The sequence below is a fragment of the Macrotis lagotis genome, chromosome 6, assembly GCF_037893015.1.
Source record: "Macrotis lagotis isolate mMagLag1 chromosome 6, bilby.v1.9.chrom.fasta, whole genome shotgun sequence".
Classification (NCBI taxonomy): Eukaryota; Metazoa; Chordata; class Mammalia; order Peramelemorphia; family Peramelidae; genus Macrotis; species Macrotis lagotis.
In genome coordinates, this window is record NC_133663.1 from 54,367,036 (window position 1) to 54,388,889 (window position 21,854).

Consider the following 21,854-nt stretch of genomic DNA (forward strand, 5'->3'; position numbering starts at 1 on the left):
GAAATGGGAGTAAAAGGAGGAGGATGCAGGGAAGTTCTGTAGCAAGAAGGAAGGCAGTTGAGGGAAGTGAGATTAGGGGAAAAACTGTAAAATTAAAAATAAATAAATTTTTAAAAAAAGAAGGAAGTTAGTATAGTAAGAGGTTTTGAGGAAAGAAAAAGGAATGTAACAATCTATGGAGAATGAGCTAGGGAGTCTCTGAGTAGTTGATAAGAGTAGAAATATTACCAAGAAGTGAGGCTCAGATAAGTGGTTAGGCCATAAGTAATGGAAGAGCTCAAAAGAATAACTTATACAATTCTCATTGGGATGATGCCATTTTGTTTTTATACCACAATCATTTATCTACTTACTTCCCTAATTTACCATCTCCTCTGAACCCTCTTATAGCAGAGAATTAAATTTCATGGCTTTGTTCAGAAGCCTGCAAAGTAAGGAGCATGGAATTCTGATGATGGTAATTACCCAAGGATAAGAATTAATATGAGGAAAAGTCAGTGTTAAAGTGAAATGTTTTTGCTTTTAAATAAAAATGGCCTGTTTGATGCGAGTGTGCATCAAGAAACTTAAACTATAAGGTTTTGCCACTTATTCATTCACCACCTTCCTCTTTTTTTATCCATATATTAAAAACAAAGATGTTTTCTTGTTGTTCAATTCATTAACTCTCCATTTGGTATCAAATGCCTCAGAGGGGTAATAACAGCCTACCACAGTTAAGAAACCACTCTTCAGAAGTTGCAGAAGCAAGTCACTGGTGCTTTGGTATATTTACTACTTCTCCAGAATACACATTTCTTGAATTGTTCGTCCTTAACCTGGAAAATTTGTCTGGTTGGTAATATTGAAGAGGCTTGATGCCCACAACTCTCTCACATGCATAGTATTTCTTCAGAAGCTAGGCACTGATCCAGATACTGCAAATTAGGATTAATGGCTATAAAATGTGCTGGATGTTAGCCATACTGTTTCAACACTGTAAGGATCTAATGTTCCATCTGTGGGCATGCTCATACGATGAATATTATTGTAAGACAATCTAGACCTTTGTGTGAGGTTTCACAAGTATCTGTAGTTTCAAAATGCATCACTGGTAACCAGTCCTTTTGTGATGTTCACCTCTAGACTTAGCAGGGTTGGCTGGGGCGATAGTCTGTCCCTGGGCCCATGTGAAATGTCTACCGAACACTCATTCCTTTGGCTTAATTTCACTCACCCAGTTCACACTGAAGGTCATAACAATTAGAGTAGGAATTTAGTGACATTTGAAAAAAGGCTTTCCAGGACTTATCATTAGCAGTCATATTTCTGTTTCATGACATCCTCTTGGAATCATAATATTTTGAATTATTTTTATGTAGGTTCCTTTAACCTTTTTGTCAAAAAAATATTTTTAATCAATTTTATAAAATCATTGTTTAAAAAAATCATTGGTGGATGATAGGCTTTTAAGTAGGCCCTTAAAATGGTTGTAACCATTTAAACTTAATGTTATTTTTGCTTAAATTGTCCTTTCATAACTAGGTAGCAGTGATTTATCCTCAGAATGGCTGGGTTGAAATAGATCCCGAAGTTCTTTGGAGTCAATTTATTGCTGTAATAAAAGAAGCTGTACAAGGTAATCAGACAAACTAGAAACTTCTAAAGCCCATTTGGTGGTGGTAGTAATAACAATATTAATAGGATTCCCCTTAAGCTTCTTTCAGTCCATATTTTTCTAATTGGTAAACACCTAAGTAGAATTAGTATAGATTGACCTTACCCGCAGGATAACCAGAGTGTTTTACAGATTGTTTCTTTGGAAAAAGGACCAAAGCCTAGACCATATCAAGAAGGAGTTAAGAGTTCTGTACTCTTAATTATCACTTGTCTTTTCATCTTTTATTAGTGTCTAGTCTTTTACAACTTTAGATATTCATTTAACAAATATTCATTCAATGCATACTCTGTTGAAGGTACTGTGGGGAATAGGGAAGTTGAAGAAAGTAGAATCCTCAAGTAGAGCTACTCAGGAAACTTTATAATCTTGTTGTCCAGATTGTTCTGGGCCACATATTATGAAACCAAAAAAAAAAAAGGTGTTCATGATTAGAAAACTAAAATTTTTTTTAGCAATCTAAGAAAGTTTTTCAAATTATTTCATAAGCAGAATATTATGTAGACAGTATTCTAAGCCATGTTTTGTAAAGGCAGCATGGGTCAGTGAGCAGTGACCTTTGAGGCAGGGCAATCTTTGTTCCATTGTCCAACCCTGCTGTGTTCTGCCTGGATAGGTTATAGGGGACAAGTCAGTGAACCTCTCTCAGAGCTCTGGGGAATTCTGTCAGACCAGTTTGCAGAGAAGGAAATGGCAAACCATTCCAATTTCTTTGCCAAGATACCCTAAATGAGGTGAGCAAGAATTGGACAGAACTGAAACGACTAAGGAACAACAAAGACTAATTTATAGAAAGGATACTTTTTTATTTCCCTCGGGGAACTTCCTCTGCCAATTAGATAACAGGTGTAGTCTTTACTGGTTTTATAGTAGAGATTTCTAGTTCAATTATTTTATGTAACTTTTATATATAATTTTTAGTATTATAAAAATTTGAATAAGGAAAAAATTATTTGTACCCTCAACATCAATTTATGTGAAAAATATATCTCAGCAGAATTTGAAATTTCATCTGTATTCTTTGTATGGGAGAATATCCTGTTCCTTTTCTGAAGATTTTGGTTTGATTATATTTGTAAGGCTAGCACTTTTACTATGGGAATATTGGTATCTATTAGATTAAGAAAAGAAATTCTTGTAACTTCTCTAGCAGGAAGAAGAACATTGTGTAGCTTGTTAGTTTTTGTTCTTTGTTAGTTTCTTTCTCTCTTTTATCAGACCTCATATAAATCAGTCGTATCTGTTTTTAAAATCTTGCTCTTTTCTACTTTTTTCAACCTTTTTATAAGAATCACTATCCAACTTAATAGAAAAATGTTTTATCTTCAGATTAGCTGCTTTAGTAAAAATGTTTCTACCCTACATATTTTTCTTAAAAATCACATTGTAAAATAAAGAAAAATTTCATCAACTTTTAAACTAATTTCTATGTATTTTTACCTAGTTGCAGGAATACAAATGCATCAGATTGTTGGCCTTGGAATCTCAACACAGAGAGCAACTTTCATTACATGGAACAAGTGAGTACATTGTGTCCTAAGCACTGTTGTTTGATTCTTGGTTAAAGCTAATATGCTTAATGCAGAAATAAACTTTGAAACCTCTTGGACAAGTTCTGACCATATGAAGAAAATGTTGTAATTTTTGGCTTCGGAAAAAATTGGTGTTTTCTCTTTTGATTAAAATAGGTATCCCACATGTCTTTTTTAATTACATAAAAGAGACAGTACTTGTAACTTAGACTCTGTCTGACTTGTTCTGATTAACAGAATTAATCTGATTAACCTAAATTAACACAGACCCAGAATATTAAATTCCTACTTATTGTGGCTTTAATCAGTTGTTTTCTGTATGCCTCAGTTTCTTCATTTTTATAAACATAGATTTGTACTAGATGGCCTCTAATGTCCTACCTCCGAGCTAATGAATCTGTGAATATACACCATGCCAAATAGTACAAAAGTGTAGAACCAGATTACCATTTTAATATCTACTATCTATAGAAAGTACTGGTTTATTAAAAAAATAATCTCAAACCAAGTCCTTGTCTTCAAGAAGAGTGATTAGATCCATTGTAGTTAGATTGCTTTGAAAATCTTGGGGGTTGTTAAAACTGTGGGTGATGTGTATCCTTGGGGCTTATGGGAGGCATATGTAAGATTAATGAGTCTAACTAAGCACCTAAAGGGGTCTTATGTGTACCCCTCCAAATAAAACACCATCTAGTCAGATCAAAGACTTTTCCCCCCTCTTTTTACCTCTGGTAGCCATCATCACTGATGCAGGATGATGGTGTTATGCAGAGAGAGCTATCCTCTCTTACCTTGAACAGTCTTGCTTGAGACCCCGGAGCAATTAATGCAATGACTCCTCTCTAAGACTCTTAAATTATGGAGCTACTATAGATCTGCATTTACAGAGGAATTCTCCATAACATCAAAATTCTAGCTACTAAAGTATCCTCTTACCATGTATTCATCAGAAGAACTGTCTGGGAGCTGGGGCTTGGGATGACCCTAACTCACTTGGATAGGATGATATCATTTATGTTTAGTCAGCATTCAGCTTCAAGGAACTTATAAATTAAAAAACCTATTCCTAGAATCGTAGGGATACACTAGATTAGTAGCTCAAGATAAATTTTGAAAACTAAAAGTAGTATATACTTGATTTAGCTATTACTTGTTGAAAGGAGGATCACGTTTTTCGAAAACTAAGGTTCTGTCCTATGAAGGCACCATACCGCACAGAAAAAAAAAAGTTAGTATATCATGTTAGTGGAGCTGTGAACTCATCCAACCTTTCTGGAGAGAAATTTGGAACTACGCCCAAAGGGCAACAAAAGTGTGCATACCCTTTGACCCAGCAATATCACTACTGGGTCTATACCCTGAAGAGATGATGAAAAAGGGTAAAAACATCATTTGTACAAAAATATTCATAGCAGCCTTGTTTGTGGTGGCAAAGAATTGGAAATCAAGTAATGTCCTTCAATTGGGGAATGGCTTAGCAAATTGTGGTATATGTATGTCATGGAACATTCTATTAGAAACCAGGAAGGATGGGAATTCGGGGAAGCCTGGAAGGATTTGCATGAACTGATGCTGAGTGAGATGAGCAGAACCAGAAAAACACTGTACACCCTAACAGCAACATGGGGGTGATGATCAACCTTGATGGACTCACTCATTTCGTGCAACAATCAGGGACGATTTGGGGCTGTCTGCAATGGAGAATACCATATGTATCCAGAGAAAGAGCTGTGGAGTTTGAACAAAGTTCAAGGACTATTCCCTTTAATTTAGGGGAAAAAACCATCTTATTAACTGATCTTGTTATCTCTTATATTTTATGTTTCTTCCTTGCAAACGCTGATACTTTGTTGTTCTAACAAAATTTTTTCCCACTGAAATGTTAGCTCTAAAATTATGCTTTTATTAAAAGTATGTGTGTGGAATTTGGGTGTTAGAAAAATAGATTTAATTTCTTCTCTTTTGTCTCATTATTTTCTGGCCTCCACTTTTATCCTGAAGTATTTCTTACAACCCTAGACCACTATTTATGAGTTCCATCAATATATTTCAAGCTCCAAAACATTTTGTGGCCAAATTATTTTGGGAATTGCTGATATAAGATCTGTGAATAGTAGAATGACTTCTGAGTTATGCCACCCCTCAGTCACGGTCCCAGCTGACCCATGAAGCCAAGCAAAACTCTGCCAGGCCTGAGTAACCCCTACAAAAAGGCCAGGTGAACAGTGGGCCAAAGATGAGTCTCTCAGATGGCAGGGAGTTTTGTCAGACAGGCTGAGAAGAACTGGGCACTGGAGAAGTAAAGCTGACTGGTTCTCATGGTCCGCTTTTGTCATTGTCCCCTGACTCCTCAAGTGTTTGTACTTGACACTTTTCTCTGCCCTTGCCCTCTGGGAAGCCTGGCGCCTGGACCTTTTTGCAGGATTCCCCCACCCCCATTCACGTGAGCCAAGTCCCCAGGCAACTTTCTGATGGACTTTTTCAGAGTTTCTGTTCAGTCCTTCTGTGCCCACTGCATAAGACAACTCATTTCACAGAGGATGTGGTTTACTGGTGGCCAAGTAGTCACAGATATGCAGTAGCATCACCCCTCAGATTCTGGAGTTTTCCAGCCTGATTTCTTCAAACTTGTTTAATTTAATTGATTTGATCAGGCCTTTCATGTGTTAAGGAAAGGTTTTCTCTAAATAAAAGTGTTTTCCTCTTGGGATATTTCATCTTTTAGCTAATTTCTGAAAAATCTTTTGTTGTTAGTTTTGTTCTTTTTTGTTTCGGAGCATCCTGGCCCTTATGGTTTTTTGAATCCAATACTGAAAATTAAAACATCCTCCAGAGTCCAACCCAGCTCTAACCCTGTGAGCATGTGAACTAACATGAATATTATAGTGCAGACAAGACGGCCTCCACAAGCATCATTTTACAATATGATATTTAATGAGCAAAATTTTGCTAAATAACTTAAAATCAGTCAGACATTTAATGAAAGCTAGGTGATTGTGCTGAGGATATAAAGGCAAATAAACTAGTTCCTGTCCTGGAGTTTATATTATATACAAAAGGTATAGAAAGTAGAATTTCTACCATCATTCCTCTAGATGTAATAACTCCCATACAACAGAATTTCACTGAAAGCATGCAAAACTACAGCATAACCATTGGTAGAAATCTAAATGATGTAAGATATAGTAGCTCTCTGGTGCCTAAGGATGTGGATGGGAACTTTTTCTCCCAATAGCAGATTTCAGTCCTGCAAGCCAAGAAGAAAAGGACAGTCCTCAGAAAGCATTTAGCTCTATCCTTTAAACTCTGACTCGCAGAATTCCAATTTTTTTAAATCTGTATAAAGATATGAACACTAGGGAAAAAGGAAACAATTTTTTCTCTTGACTTTCTTTTTGAACTTTTCTCCAAGGTCACACAGCTGAATAATTATTAAGTGTCTGAGGTGAGATTTCAACCCTGGTCCTCCTTACTCCAGAGCCAATGCTTTATCCACTGCAACACATAGCTATCCCTTCTCTTGACTTTTAAAAAAATGTACAAAGCCCACCTATAAGGAGAATTTATCTTTTTAATAACATTCCAAGTAAAGCAATTCATAAGGAATTACTTTTTGTATAGTTTGTTGAAACTTTTATTAAAAAATTATTGCATAACATTTCCAATCTAATTATTTCATTGACTATGACATTGAAATTCAAATTACTTTTATGTTCTGGCATGGAAATGTTTTTCTTTTGCAACAGACCTTTTCTGTGATTTCTGTTAGGATACATTTGATTTTGTAATGACTCTTAAATATTACTTTGTTTTTTAGGAGAACAGGAAACCATTTTCACAACTTCATAAGTTGGCAAGACCTAAGAGCTACTGAACTTGTGAAATCTTGGAATCATTCTTTTCTGTTGAAGGTAATCCATTCCTTATCTTGTATGATTTGGCTCCTCTTGTAGATGCATTAATGCACTTTACTTATTTACCAGTGTTATTAAAATCAAGGGAAAGGCTAGTATCCCTGCGTGAGTCTGAGGTGAGAACCATGTTCTTCTGGGTGCTCTGAGCTTTATCAGAAGGATTTGTAGATGGAAATCCAAGCTTGCTTCTTTTGGAGCTGATTTCTTGCCCAAAGTGAGGTGGAGGAGGAGGGACATCCCTGAGAGCAGTGTTTGGGGCCAGAGTTCTCCCAGTAGATTGCATTAGAGGCTTGACAGAAACTAAGTGCAGTAACTTGGGACTTTTTTTAGCTTTTCTGTTTGGGAAGCGTTTTAAAATAAAATCCAGAGTATTGCAAAGAAAACTAAAAATTGGTGAAAATAATGTTGTAATTTTTGGTAGACCTATGGTCTTTTTATAGTCTAGGTTGGAAACTATCCATGCCACCTTGTTCAATATTTATTTATGTCTCTTCCATGACATCTCACCAATCTTTCCTAGAAGCCCTAATTGGAGTACTTGATATTTTTTAAGTTTTTAACAAGGCAGTGTGGTTAAGTGACTTGCCCAAGGTCACACAGCTAGGTAATTATTATATGTCTGAGATCAGATTTGAACTCGGGTCCTCCTGACTCCAGGACTGGTGCTCTATCTATTGCACCACCTAACTGCCCCAGAGTACTTAATATCTTATTGGGATAAGCTCACACCTCCAGTATCTAGCCTCTGTCTTTTCCTTTTCTTATTTCACAGATGACTCTCTTGGGCTATTTTTGTAGGCAGATTGTGATAATTCCCATGCTGTGGCCTATTTAGAGCCATTGAATGGTCTTCCATCCTCCTTTGGCTGACTTTGGGTCCTTGGGAACTTGGGGTGGCCCAGGTCATGGATATGTAGCTAAGAGACTTTCAAGAGTCAGAAAGGAGTTTATGTGGGAGCTTGGCATCATTGAGGACACAATTATGATGATGGAGTACTGTGACATCTACATGATGGCATGAGGGGCATAGTTATGTTTTTTATAGTGAGGGGAGTGTTATGCAGAGACAGCCTTTTCACTTTCCTTTACCAGAACCATTTCATCCCATCCCATGGCCTGATTTGATAGAAAACAGGATTTTGGGGTGCTCTGGGAGTCCAGTAGTACTGGTCAGCCAATATGTAATATATATATATATACATATATACGTACATACATACATATAGATATAGATATAGATATAGATATAGATATAGACACGGACAGAACAGTGACTCGTAATATATGAGGCGCCACGACGTTTCAGCAACATTGGGCTGCGACCCCATGGCTAATCCACACGTGTCTCTTGATGGATTAATCATCAGTACAGCTTTTCCAGTCAGACCTTTAAACAATCGGACCACATTCACTTACCATTTGTAGGTCTATGTTGCTCTGCTCTGCTAGTTCATTCCCCAAAGGGCTCACCAGACTCCTCAAGAATCTCAACACTTTCCAAGACAACACTTTCCTCTCCCAAGGCAAAACCAATTTATGGTGGCCCTGCCTTTCCCAAAGGAAGCCCCCCCCCCCCCAGCTCCTGCTGGCTTCTCTGGGATTGATTGGGTTACTGTGCTAGAGACCTGACAGCCCCCATCTCCACCACTCTGTATTTGGGGATCTGAACCTGACTCCCTTTCAATGGTTGCCCATTTCTTCAGAATGTCCTTTGCCTGTCTTACAGGACCTACTGACCCACATTCAACATCTGCTCTCAGGGAACCCTTCTCCACTTTCCTAGTCAACCAGTGAGTCTTTTATTAAGTATTCCTATGTACCCGGGTCTTGTGCCATGTCTTGAGGCTACAGAGAGAGGCAGGAAAAGTCTCCATCCTCAGAGAGCTTACAGACAAATGGGAGGGAAGTGTTGGCAGATAGGGGACATCTAGAGAAGGGGGAGGCCCGGGATGCTAAGAGACCGGAATGAGGAGGAACAGGAGATGGTCAGGGAAGAGGCTTGGAGCTAGTGATACAGTGTGGTTGAGCCCCTTAAAACCAGTGTAATTGGATTGTACAATACTTGTAGAAAGAAGTTAAGTGTAGGAATATCCAAGTCAGAAATTGAAGGGTTGGAGTGGACCTCTGCTGTTGTCAAATTCTACCATACTTAACCTGAATTCACACAAAAATGTCCCACAAAAGTGGCTATCTGCTGGACAATCTTTAAGAAGGAAGATTCCAAGAACAAATCAAAAACTCGTTCAGTACAGTAGCCCTTCATAGACTTGTTCAGCTGTTGGGCTCCCTGAGCCTCCTCTTCTTCAGCCATTCTTATGTGACTTGGTCTCAGGCCCCTCATCATCTTGACTGCCTTTCTGAAGGTGGTCTTCATATTACCAATATTTTTCTCCAGTTTTAGTTCTTAGAACTGAACATAACACTCCAGATAAGGTGTAATAGATGAAACTAGAGTAGGATTTTCCCTTCCTTGTCCTTGGCAGCTGTTCTTTCCAATGAGGATCAAATTTGCATTCTGTGATCCTCAGTGCATTATATTGGAGCTTGAAATCCACTCTAAGCCTCATGTCTCTCTCATCCACTTGTGAAGATGATACTTTTGACACCTGAGTATCTGAGACTTTACAGTTAGCCCTTTTGAATTTCATTTAATTAAATCCAGCTCAGTGCTCTGGGCTGTTGAGATCCTTTTGGATCTCTGCTGTCAGCTATCCCCTTCCAGCTTGGTTTCATCTGCACTTTTGATGAGAATTTTCTCCCAGTGTTTTCTTTTTTGAAAAATTTCATTTCTTTAAGGCAATGGGGTTAAGTTACTTGCCCAAGATCACACAGCTAGACAATCATTAAGTGTCTGAGCCTTGAACTCAGGTCCTCCTGACTCCAAGACTGGTGCTTTATCCACTGTGCCACCTAGCTGCCCATTCTCCCAGTATTTTCAAGATTATTGCCTCTTGCATAGATTTCTCCATTGTATTTGGTCTGGTTCAAATTATCTTCTGAACCTCTCATCAGGTGCCATTTCTATTACATCTATTACATATAGCAGGGACTGAGTTATTCATTTGAATGTAGTGATTCCACTGTCTTCAGTGATGATGAAGACATCATTAGGGAAACCCTGTCAGTTTTGCCCCATTTCATTGGTAAGTTGAGGGGAGGGTGGACTAGATGATTTCCAGGTTCTCTTCCTATTCTTGTGAGTCCACAGCTCTCTCCTCTTGGAATGATCTGGTGGAAATTCATCTGCCTGACATAAAGTTATCTGCAGCTTTGCTATTTGGTGAGGTGCATGCTCCTTGCCTTTCATTATCTTTCTATTTAGTGGTTTTCCTATGAATCTATTTTCAGCCAGTATGACTTTTGACTGAGTTGTCTCCTTGTTAAAAAAATCAAGTATTTGCTGACTGAGGCAGTTTTGGGGTTCTTTTGATCTCCTTGGAATGACTTCTCTATATCACTTAGACTTCAGTAAAAGATTGTAATCATTAGAATCTGTCTTTTCCTTTGTTTTTTCCCATTTTTACATCAGTAGCTTCTTTGAATAGCTCAGATTTGAGCTGTTTGATTTCACACAATGTCTTCTCATACTTGTTTTCTACTTTAATGTAGTTTTGACCATTTTCTCAAACTAGTTAGGGTCTAAGAACTCACCTAGATTTTGAAAATGACTTCCTCATTTTTTTGTCTAGTAAAGATATAATAACTTCATTTTTTCATGATACTGATACTCTATCTGTTTAGTGTCTTCGCATTCAAGTGTCAACCTCTCAAGGGCAGAGACTATTTCTGCTTATCCCTTTTTGTATCCCCAGCACTTAGCACAATTACTAGTATCCAATAAACGCTAATAAATTATGGTCCTACTCTCTCTTCGAAGAAACTATTTTTTTTTCAAATTTCAGACAATCCTGTAAGCCTTTGATCTTTTTTTATATCTTAATCCTGAATCATATTTTCCAGTGTTTTCTCCTTCTCATTGATATTATTGAATATCATATGTGTTGACTTGGTTTGTAAAATCTTGTAGAATTTTTTTGTAAATTTCTCTGGATTTTTTTTTTATGATCTGACACATGGTTGTTGGCATATAAGCTTCAGTTATCTTGGCTTCAGAGTTCTTTTGGAGTTCTCAGGCTTTTGTTGGTTGGGTAAATTCCTTGTTTCTGTGACTGAATATGTCATCTGATTAGTCTTTATCTCAGTATCTCTAAACCGTGCTATATAGGTAATATTTCCATTACCAGAAAACAGACTTTGCCTTAGTGAGTAGTAGTATGGTGTTGCTTGTTTTTAGTCATCATTGAAGGGATTTAAGTCAGAATTGGATGAGTCCTTGTTGAGGTTACCATATACAGTATGGGGAGGGTGCTTATGGCAGATAGGGAGAGGGTCTAGCTGCCCTCTGAGATCCTTTGAGCTCTGATTACGATAGACTTGTCTTAACAACATAAAGGTTTTCTGCAGCAGTTTTTTCTGACATTTGATAAGGTTTGCTACCAACTTCCTTGTGAGTTAGCGTTTTTGGCTAATGTGTGCTTACTGCTTATATCTTTAAAGTCTTCCTTTGGATATGCTATTGATTCTGTTTATCAGAGAGGAAAAAGATGGAAGCATTAACATTTCAGGTTCCTATTGTTTATAACCTCCTCATTCTCTGGGGAAAATGTGAACCTGATAGTCAACTAGAGAACAAGGGAAAAGGGTGGAGAGAGCAGCTTTGTTTAGTGTTTTCTGTCAGTTTGTTATGAGAAGCAGTGGGATCCATTTTCACCACCTAATAAATAACGTTTTTTAGTTCCATTATTTGTTTGATGTGTTATGAATTCTCTTTCAAATGGACATTTGAGTTGACTCCACTGATTTTTGTCTTCTAAGCCTCTAATTTTATATAAGTCTTCTGCTCTGGGCTTTTAAAAAAAGAACCAGGCTGTTGAGAAGTAAGCCTGCAGCTGTAAGAAGATAATCTTTTCATTCTTAACATTCTGATCAAGCTGGAATATAATTTATCTAAGAATGTAATGTAGAAGATTTAGCATTATTTTCCTTCTTAGTCTGTAATCAAACACCTTCATCCCAGATTAAAATTAATCTAACTTTCACACGTGTTTTGAACTGACAAAAAAATTCAGGAAACTGATGCCTTTTTTTAAAAAGACCATTTGGTTTTACAACATCACTAGCATATCAAGTCATGGATTTGATTTGAAAATCTGTGGGAGTACAAGTATATTTTCAATGTTAGTCTTCAGCCCAGGTAGCATGGTGGAAAGTGGCCTTGATGCCAGGAAGCCTTGGGTTCAAGTGCTCCTTCTTGGCTATTGAAAATTGTAAGCTTCTTCCCCATGAGAATGAAATCACAGTCTGACTGGGCCATCATTTTTAGATTTCTGACTCCTGGGCGCATTTCAGTTATATTTAAATTCTTCCTTTTGAAGATCTTATCCTTGTCCTTCTTCCTAATCTCTAACAAGAGACTTGGTTACATCAACTTCTGTAGTCATAATCCTTAAACCCCAATAGGACCCCAAGTGCTCCTAATGTGATGACTAGAAACCCAACCCCATTCTATTGCAACTGGAAATAGCCTAGCCATTCCAGAGGCTATATTTGTGCTAGGACCTCTGGTCAAAATAAACAAGGTGGAATCAGACAGTGTAGCATTTCAGCTTTCTGTCCATGCTCATTTCCCTTTATTGAGGTGATTTTTTAAATTGACCAATTACATGTTATGAAAATTCATCCACATGCATATTTTTATTTTATTTATATTTATATTTTATTATATATTATATCATAATATTATATTTATATTTTATACTATTTTTCCAATTACATGTTATGAAAATTCATCTACATGCATATGCATATTTATAAGTGACATAATTTCCTTCCACCCTCCCTTCCCACCTTCCTCCCCTCAGTGGGGAACAGTCAGGTGAATATTGTACATAAACATTTGTGTTAAACATGTTTACAGATTAGTCATTTTCAGTATGAGGAATTAGGAATAAGGGAAAAGAAAGAAATCCATATGATAGGAAAGGAATACATAAAAGAAGTTTCTAAAAAGTCAAAGTACAGTGTTCATTCTGTAGGGTTTTTTGTTTTGTTTCCTTTGGTTATATGGACAGCATTGTCCATAGCAGGTCTCCTAGGGTTGTCCTAGCTCTCTGAACTCCTGAGAGGAACTGCATCCATCAAGGCTATCTTCTCAAGGGGCAGCTAGGTGGCACAGTGGATAGAGCACCGGCCCTGAAGTCAGGAGGACCTGAGTTCAAATGCGGCCTCAGACACTTAATAATCACCTAGCTCTGTGACCTTAGGCAAGTCACTTAATCCCATGACCTTGCCAAAATAAAAAAAGATTGATCATCTCAGTGTTCAGTGGTCAATGTATACAATATTCTCCTGGTTCTGCTTCCTTCCTTGTTATTAAGGAGATTTTTTAAAAAATCAATTATATAGGATGGAGCGTAGACCATGTTTCTGAATACTTTAAAGAAATTATATTTAGCATTAGCTTAATCTTCTAAAAAAGAAAGTTAATTACTTTTAAAATGTGTTCTTTTTTGGGTAAAAACATCACTTGTACAAAAATGCTTATAGCAGTTCTGTTTGTGGTGGCAAAGAATTGGAAATTGAGTGAATGTCCATCAATTGGGGAATGGCTGAACAAATTGTGATATATGTATGTTATGGAACACTATTATTCTATTAGAAACCAGGAGAGATGGGAATTCAGGGAAGCCTGGAGGGATTTGCATGAACTGATGCTGAGTGAGATGAGCAGAACCAGAAAAACACTGTACACCCTAACAGCAACATGGGGTGATGATCAATCTTAATGGATTGCTCATTTCACCAGTGCAACAATCAGGCACAATTTGGGATATCTGTGATGGATAATACCATCTGTATCTGGAGAAAGAATTGTGGAGTTTGAACAAAGACCAAAGACTGTTACCTCTAATTTTAAAAAAAATTTATGTTATGTAATTTTGCTGTCTTATTTTTTCCTTAAGGATGTGATTTCTCAACACATTCACTTTGGATCAATGTATAGTATGGAAACAATATAAAGCCTATCAGACTGCCTTCTGTGGGCGGGGGGGGAGAAGCAAGATTGGGGAAAATTGTAAAATTCAAAAATAAATAAATTAAAATTAAATGTGCTCTTTTTGTTAAACAGCTAATGCAGAGTTCCTGCAAAATACTTCACTTTTTCACCCGGAGTAAAAGACTTTTAGGAGCCAGTTTATACACTTTTACGACTCAGCAGGTGTCTTTGAGATTATCCTGGATTTTACAGAACTTGACTGAGGTAAGAACAGAAGGTAGTGAGGAGTGGGCTAGGGAGGGACAAGATGAGGACATTGGGGAAGAAGTAGTTCAGGGTTCAAGTGCATTATTTCAGCTACATAGGTAAAACCTATACTTTCACCATAGAATTGGAATGGGAGACTGGGCACCTCTGGTTTTAGTTCTGTTTTTTGAGCCTCTAATCCAGGGACAAGATATACTCGTCCCTTATTTCAGGCTAGTCAGGTATGTAGAGAAAAGTTCAGAATGTTTTCAAGAGAATTGGCACTCAGGTTTATTAATTATTTTTGCTGACTTTTCTCAAATTCTGTGACCTCAGCCACCCACTGGCTCTCACTGTCTCCAAGGGCTTCTGTTGTGATATTGACCCTCTGGGCTGTCTCCTGGTTTTCTTCCTCCTAAACTTGGTCTTCAGCTTTATGTGACCTCTGGTCCCTGAGATTGACCAGCTCTCTCTCATACCCTTTCCCTTTTCTCCCTCACCTTCCTGCCTTCACAGTCTTCATTTTGTTGCTCACTTATTTGATTATTCATTGTGCTCCAGCCTTTGTCGCATTTTCCTTTTGTTCTTCTTGAAAAATGGTTCACCCCCACAATTCTGTTTTTCAACTTTTACCCCAGATTCACTGAACATTGCTAGAGGAAGACATGAAACCATGCTGACTGATTTTACTGCCAGTTCATGTTCTCTAATCTCACCTGATCCCTCACCAGCTGCATGGCAGCCCTTTTGTTCTTCCTTGGTGGACTGCCTCCTCATCAGGTTTCCCACAGAGGCTGCTCCAGAACTAGCCTATAATTAGTATTGTTACTTTTGAATATTTGACGTGGGGGGGGATGTGGGTGTGAGTGTGGGGGGGGTGTACACAGTTGTGCCCATGGTCTTTCCAAAGAGATTATATAGGGAGAGGGAGGTGGCTTTTGCTCACTATTTATAAGTTGTATTAAGTCCTGTAGGAATTATAAAGAAATCAAAATTATTGTCCTCAGGAAGTTTACAATGTTATTTCAGGAGCTGAGTCATACCAGAAGGGAAGTTAAATATGTTTCATACTACAAGATCGTGATATGGTCATCATAACAAGTCCTACTTGATCAATCACCAAATTAATAGTATAGAAAAGTACCATGAATAGGAATTTAATCTTGGGAAAGAATTACGTGAGGTGAAATACCTGTTTTCTAGTAATCACATTTAAAAAAGGGGCCGCTGGGTTGCCCAGTGGATAGAGCACTGGTCTTGGAGTCAGAAGAACAGGAGTTCAAATCTGCCTTCAGGCACTTGCCACTTACTAGCTATGTGACCTTGGACTGTGTCACTTAAATCTATTGCCTAGAATCCAGGGCCATCTCCAGTCGTCCTGATTTATATCTGGTCACTGAACCCAGAAGGTTCTGGAGGAGAAAGTGAGGCTGGTGACTTAGCATAGTCCCCTTCACTCAAATTGAATTCATGTGCTTGTCTTGGCATCACCTTCCAGAATGAAGAGCAAACAAACAAAACAAAAAAAACACATTTAAGAATATATTGTATAAAATGCAAATTAGGATTCCTTTGATGAAGTCATAGAAACAAGATTAATTCTTTTTGGCAATCGGATATGACCAGTTATAGAAAGTTTTAAATATGCTTTTCTTTAGGTGTTTGCTTTTTTTTTTTTGCAAGGCAATGGGGTTAAGTGGCTTGCCCAAGGCCACACAGCTAGGTCATTATTGTCTGAGGCCAGATTTGAACTCAGGTACTACTGACTTTGGGGCCAGTGCTCTATGCACTGCACCACCTAGCCGCCCCTAAATATGCTTTTAAAAAAAAGGTTTGATTTTTGTTGTTTGTTTGTTTTTTTTTTAGGTTTTTGCAAGGCAAATGGGGTTAAGTGGCTTGCCCAAGGCCACACAGCTAGGTAATTATTAAGTGTCTGAGACTGGATTTGAACCCAGGTACTCCTCACTCCAAGGCCAGTGCTCTATCCACTACTCCACCTAGCCGCCCCCTGAGGTTTGATTTTTAAGTGTGAAAAAAGTCATTTTTTAATTTAATATTTATTTATTCTCATTTTGTACAATTTTTTTATACATTAATAAAATATTATTGTTTAAAAGTAAACAAAATACCCCCTCCCCCAAAAAACTATAGACTCACTTGAGTGCTAAAGTAAAGGGGAGAGAAAAAAATTTATTATTTGGGGACAGAGCACCAGCCCTGGAGCCAGGAGCACTCAAGCCCATATCCGGCCCCGTACACCCAACAATCACCCAGCTGTGTGACAGCAAGCCACCACAACCCCACTGCCCTGCATAAACCAAAAAAAGAAAAAATAAAATAAAATAGTAAAAAAAATAAATAAAATAGTAATAATAGGGGAGGCTGGGTGGTGGACAGAGCACTGGCCCTTGAGCCACGAGCACCCAGGTCCAAATCTGACCTCAGACACCCAACGGTCACCCTGCTATGCAGTCCCAGGAAGGCCACCCAGCCCCATTTGCCCTGAAACCCCCCCCCCCAAATAATAACAATAATAAAAAATGTCCTTCAGCCTGTGTTCCAACAACACCAACTCTGTCGCGGGTGGATCACATTCTTTGTGATAAGTCTGTCACAAAAGTTAACTTCCATATTTTTCTACCATTGCCATTGCTGATCGCAACTCCCTCCTTTCGTACTTCTCCACTACCATGTGCTATATTTTCTCTCTCCTTTCACTGACTCTGCTGTAGGGTAGCTGAGTGGCACAGCAGACAGATCCCCGGCTCTGGGGCCCCCATACCATCCCTTAGGCCCAGCATCCGCCTGGCCCTATGGTCCCAGAAAGGCCTTCCAATCCCAGCCCCTTGCAAGAAGTAAAAAAAGAAAATGCGTTTTATCTGATCACTCTCCCCCCATGGTCCATCCTCTCCTCCTTTATTCACATCCCCACCCCTTCCCCCTGCTCCCTCCCCTTCTTACTCCAGATGTCTATACCCCATTGAGTATATATGCTGTTTCTTCTCCTAGCCTCCTCTGATGAGATCAAAGATTCCCTCATTCCCCCTTGCCTCTCCCCTTCCATATCATTGCAACTGCTCATTGTAATAAAGAAAAATCTTATTATATGAAATATTTTGGCCTATTCCCCTCTCCCATTACATTTTTCTATTGACTCCATTTTTACACCATATTTTATCTTCAAATTCAGCTTTCTCCTGTGCTTCATCTATAAAAGCTCCTTCTACCTGCTCTGTTAATTGAGAAGGTTCATATGAGTATTATTAGTGTCATTTTTCTATACAGGAATACATGCAGTTCATCCTCATTAAGTCCCTCATATTTTCCCCTTCTCCTCCAATCTCTATGTTTCACCTGTGTCCTGTATCTGAATATCAAACCTTCTGTTCAGCTCTGGCCATTCCAACAGGAACATTTGAAATTCCCCTGGTTCATTGAAAGTCCATCTTTTTCCCTGGAAGAGGATATTCAGTTTTGCTGAGTAGTTGATTCACAGTTGCATTCTAAGCTCTTTTGCCTTCTGGTATATTATATTCCAAGCCCTATGAGCTTTTAATGTAGTTGCTCCTAAGTCCTGTGAGATCCTGACTGCAGTTCCACAATATTTGAATTGTGTCCTTTGGGCTGCTTGTAATATTTTCTCTTTGACTTGGGAGTTCGGGAACTTGGCTATAATATTCCTAGGGGTTGGTTTTTTGGGATCTCTTTCTCGGGGGATCTGTGAATTCTCTCCATTTCTATTTTGCCCTCTGCTTCTAGGATATCAGGGCAATGTTCCTGTACTAATTCTTTGAAAATGATGTCAAGGCTCTTTTCCTGATCATGACTTTCAGGTATTCCAGTAATTTTTAAATTATCTTTCCTAAATCTGTTTTCCATATCAGTTGTTTTTTCAATGAGATGGCTCACATTTTCTTTTAATTTTTCATTCTTTTGGTTTTGAAGTATTGAGTCCTGAATTCTCGTAAATTCATCAATCTCCCTGAATTCTATTCTTTGTCTGAAGGATTTGTTCTCCTCAGAGAGTTTTCTTATCTCTTTTTCCATCTGGCCAATTCTGCTTTTTAAAGCATTCTTCTCCTCAATAACTTTTTGAACTGTTTTATCCATTTGACCTAAGCTGGTTTTTAGCATTCTATTTTCTTCAGCATTTTTTTTTTTGGATTCCCTTGACTAAGCTGCTGACTTCATTTTCATATTTTTCCTGCATCTCTCTCCTTTCTTTTCCCAGTTTTTCTTCTAACTCCCTCATTTGATTTTAAAAGTCTTTTTTGAGCTCTGTCATAGCCTGAGCCCAATTTCTGGTTTTCTTGGAGTCTTTAGATGCAAGAGCTTGTGTTTCCTCATCTTCAGACGGAATATATTGATCCTTCTTGGGATCATAGATAATGTATTTCTCAGTGGTGTTCCTCTTTTTTCTTTGCTTGCTCATTTTCCCAGCCTGGTCCTGGTTTTGGGGTGCTTCCTGAGCTTTTGGGACACTCCCACAAGGGTTTTAGTGTGTGAGGCTCTGTCCTCCCTCCTGGTCTGTGAGTGACCATAAGCACCTCCCTCTGCCATGGGGCTGAGGTGGGGGGGGGGTCCTGCTGTTCTATGGGGGGGCCTAGACTGCGATCAGGATCTGAATGTGGTCAGAGCCCCAGAGTCCTGTTCCAGAGGCAGAGGACCAATCTCACAGTCTCTCTTCACTCCCCTCCCTCAGCTCAATGGGCTTATGCCCTGGGGGCTTCTGCTTACCGGCTCCGCCTGCTTCTGTTCTGGATCTGGAATGCAGTGGCCATGCTGCTGGCTGTGTGCCCTGAGCGCTGGACTTCACATGCTCCCTCTGGCAGAGGTCCCCCCTCCCCCAATTTGTGCCCTGTGCTCCCCGGGGTGCAGCTCAGGAGACTCCCACGTTGCTGTGAGCTGGGGCTGCCTTCAGGAGGCTGAAGTTCTTTGGCTCTGCTGGGCCACCCCTCTGGCAGGCCACCCCTCCGACCCCGGGGAGCAGAGCCTTTCTGCTCTTTTCCAGGTTACCTTGAGTAGGAGAACTGCCTCACTGGGTCCCTTTGTGGGTTCTTTCTCTCAAAAATTTAGTTAAAGTCGTTAGTTTAGAAGTTTTATGAGAGAGTCGCCATCTTGGCTCCACCCCTGTTAAAAAAAAGTCATTTTAATAGACATTCAATACAGATTAACATGTGGCTATAAAGAACTAATATATCTGTACAGATTACTCCTGTCTTCTAGTACCTCCTTCCAAAAAATCAGAAAGGAAATCTTAGAGAAAAAATAATACAAGAATTCCATATTAGTTAAAGGAATTGTGCCAAAAATATTTTCCCTAAATAACCTAGATTATAGGTAATCTGTAGTAAATTCTTAAAGTTATCTAGGAATTTAGTTATTTTTAAATTCAGAATGCAGTTTTCTAAAGAAAGTTAATGAAAGTATTGGTTATAGACTTAGGCCAATATGGTAATTCATATTTTGACACTGGAACCACAAAAGATGCCCCTCAATCATGTAACAATTAAAAAAAAGGTCTGCTTAATCAAATGTGGGAGGGATAGCAAACATGACTAATTTGGCTTGGGTTTCCATGATCTCCCTCATTTCCATCCAGATATATATGTATCTGGTGAAGAGAGTGAGGACAGGGAATGAGTTGCGTGGCAGGAATGTATCCGCCCAGTCTAAGGACACTGACTTCTCCCAGACCCAATGTCTCTAGGCCACCAGAAAGTTCCTTATTTTATGTTATGAGCTCTTTGGGCAGGCTGAGAAGGCTCATGGGCTCCTCAGAATAATGCTTTTAAATGCCTAAAAATGCATAGTATTACCAAGGACCCCAGTTATCAAACTAGTAAAAAAATAAAACTTCATAAAACAAAAACATTTAGTTTATGGGCTCCTGGTTAAAAACTCTTTGCTTTAGAGGAAGCAATTAATGTAGTCTGCATGTTGACCATCTCAGTAAGTACTGTTCTTTTCTACCATAAAAGGATAATTGGGTTTCTAGATTAACACAAAAAAGCTCCTTTGACTCATAGCAATTATAATATGAATCAGACAATAGATTCTTTTACATCTTTTTATTTTCCTATTGAGATAAATACATTTCAGTTAAAAATATATTAGAGCAAGAAATTTCCCTCTACTCTAGCATAGTACTAGTGAGAAGGGAGGGGTGTGTTATATTCCTTTTTTTCTTTCAGAAACTCACCTGTTATTGACTCAGCTCTCAAGATCATTTTGTTAAGAGTAGCTCTTTGTGGATCTCCAGGTTCTGAAAGTTTGGTGAAAACAGGAAAGACAAAGGCTTTGGGCTCATTGGCCCCTGCTACCATTTTTGATTTTGAATCTGAAGGCCAAAAGCTTGGGCAGAAAGGGTGGTTTAGAGATCCTAGCAGAGTTGAAGTGTTCAAAGGAGAGTTATGGTGGGGGGGGGCAGTCTTTTGAGGGTATCTACTCTCTGGTAGGGGCAATTGGAGTTCCTTTAAGAATGTGTCTGAGGGGCAGCTAGGTGGTGTAATGGATAAAGCACCTGCTTTGGAGTCACGAGTACCTGGGTTCAAATCTGGTCTCAGAGACTTAATAAATTACCTAGCTGTGTGGCCTTGGGCAAGCCACTTAACCCCATTTGCCTTGCAAAAACCTAAGGAAAAAGAAAAAAAAAAGAATGTGTCTGAGATATTTTGCAGATAATGACTAGAGGCCACTCATATTTATGGGAGTCATTTGTAACTTAAGCAGAGATTACTTGTCCTAGTTACAATCCTCTTCTGCTTCTTTTTCTGGGCAAATTTGATGTCAAAAATAAATCTGATCTTGACCTGTACACTAAAATTTCCATTTTTTGTAGGTAAGCCAAACCAAAGTAAATCTAAGATGTTTTTGTACTTGTTGTATACTCAAGTAGAATTAAAGCCTTAAGTTTTACATTAAAAAAAAGTTTCATGACTTTTGTTACCCTCAGCTCCAAATAGTACCTTCTGCTCCTCTCTGCCTGCCCAAAAAGACCAGATTTGCCTACTCCACAAAGTCTTTCCTGATGATTTTTGTCTACCAATTCCTTTTTACTCTTCTGTTAGGATTTATTCCCTAAAATGGCTATTTTGCTCTCAATTCCATTCTGTTGTGTTTCCTAATTGTTTCTTTCTTAACTCCTCAAGATTGTAAACTCCTGGAGAGCGAGAATGTTATAATTTTAATGATTTATAGTCATTTGTTAATTTGAATCTTTTAATTTTATATTTGTATGGCATCTTTTCTGAAAAACTCATGTTCATATAGGAATATATTGTTTGAGTCTGTTTTGATGATACTTTACTATTACAAAAGATAATTAATACTTAACTTCCTATTTGCAAGCCATCCTTTATTTTAGTTGTTAATATTCTAATATTCATATTAACAAACAACTCTTAAAACAGATATTCCTCTTTGGTATAGACTAGCACATTAAAATC

General features: G+C 38.4%; 1 protein-coding gene across 3 annotated transcripts in view; it reads left to right on the plus strand.

The window, feature by feature from the left end:
- The window catches only part of GK5 (glycerol kinase 5), a 70,940-nt gene that overhangs the window by 13,748 nt on the left and 35,338 nt on the right, over positions 1 to 21,854 (plus strand). Inside the window, exons 2-5 of one of the 3 annotated variants that reach the window (XM_074191161.1) lie at positions 1,525 to 1,618; positions 3,102 to 3,177; positions 7,007 to 7,100; positions 14,293 to 14,424. In XM_074191161.1, coding sequence (XP_074047262.1) covers positions 1,525 to 1,618; positions 3,102 to 3,177; positions 7,007 to 7,100; positions 14,293 to 14,424 — 396 coding nt within the window. Of the gene's footprint in view, positions 1 to 1,524; positions 1,619 to 2,109; positions 2,392 to 3,101; positions 3,178 to 7,006; positions 7,101 to 14,292; positions 14,425 to 21,854 lie in introns of those variants that run through there. The other 2 variants (XM_074191164.1, XM_074191163.1) reach the window with 2 other exon arrangements.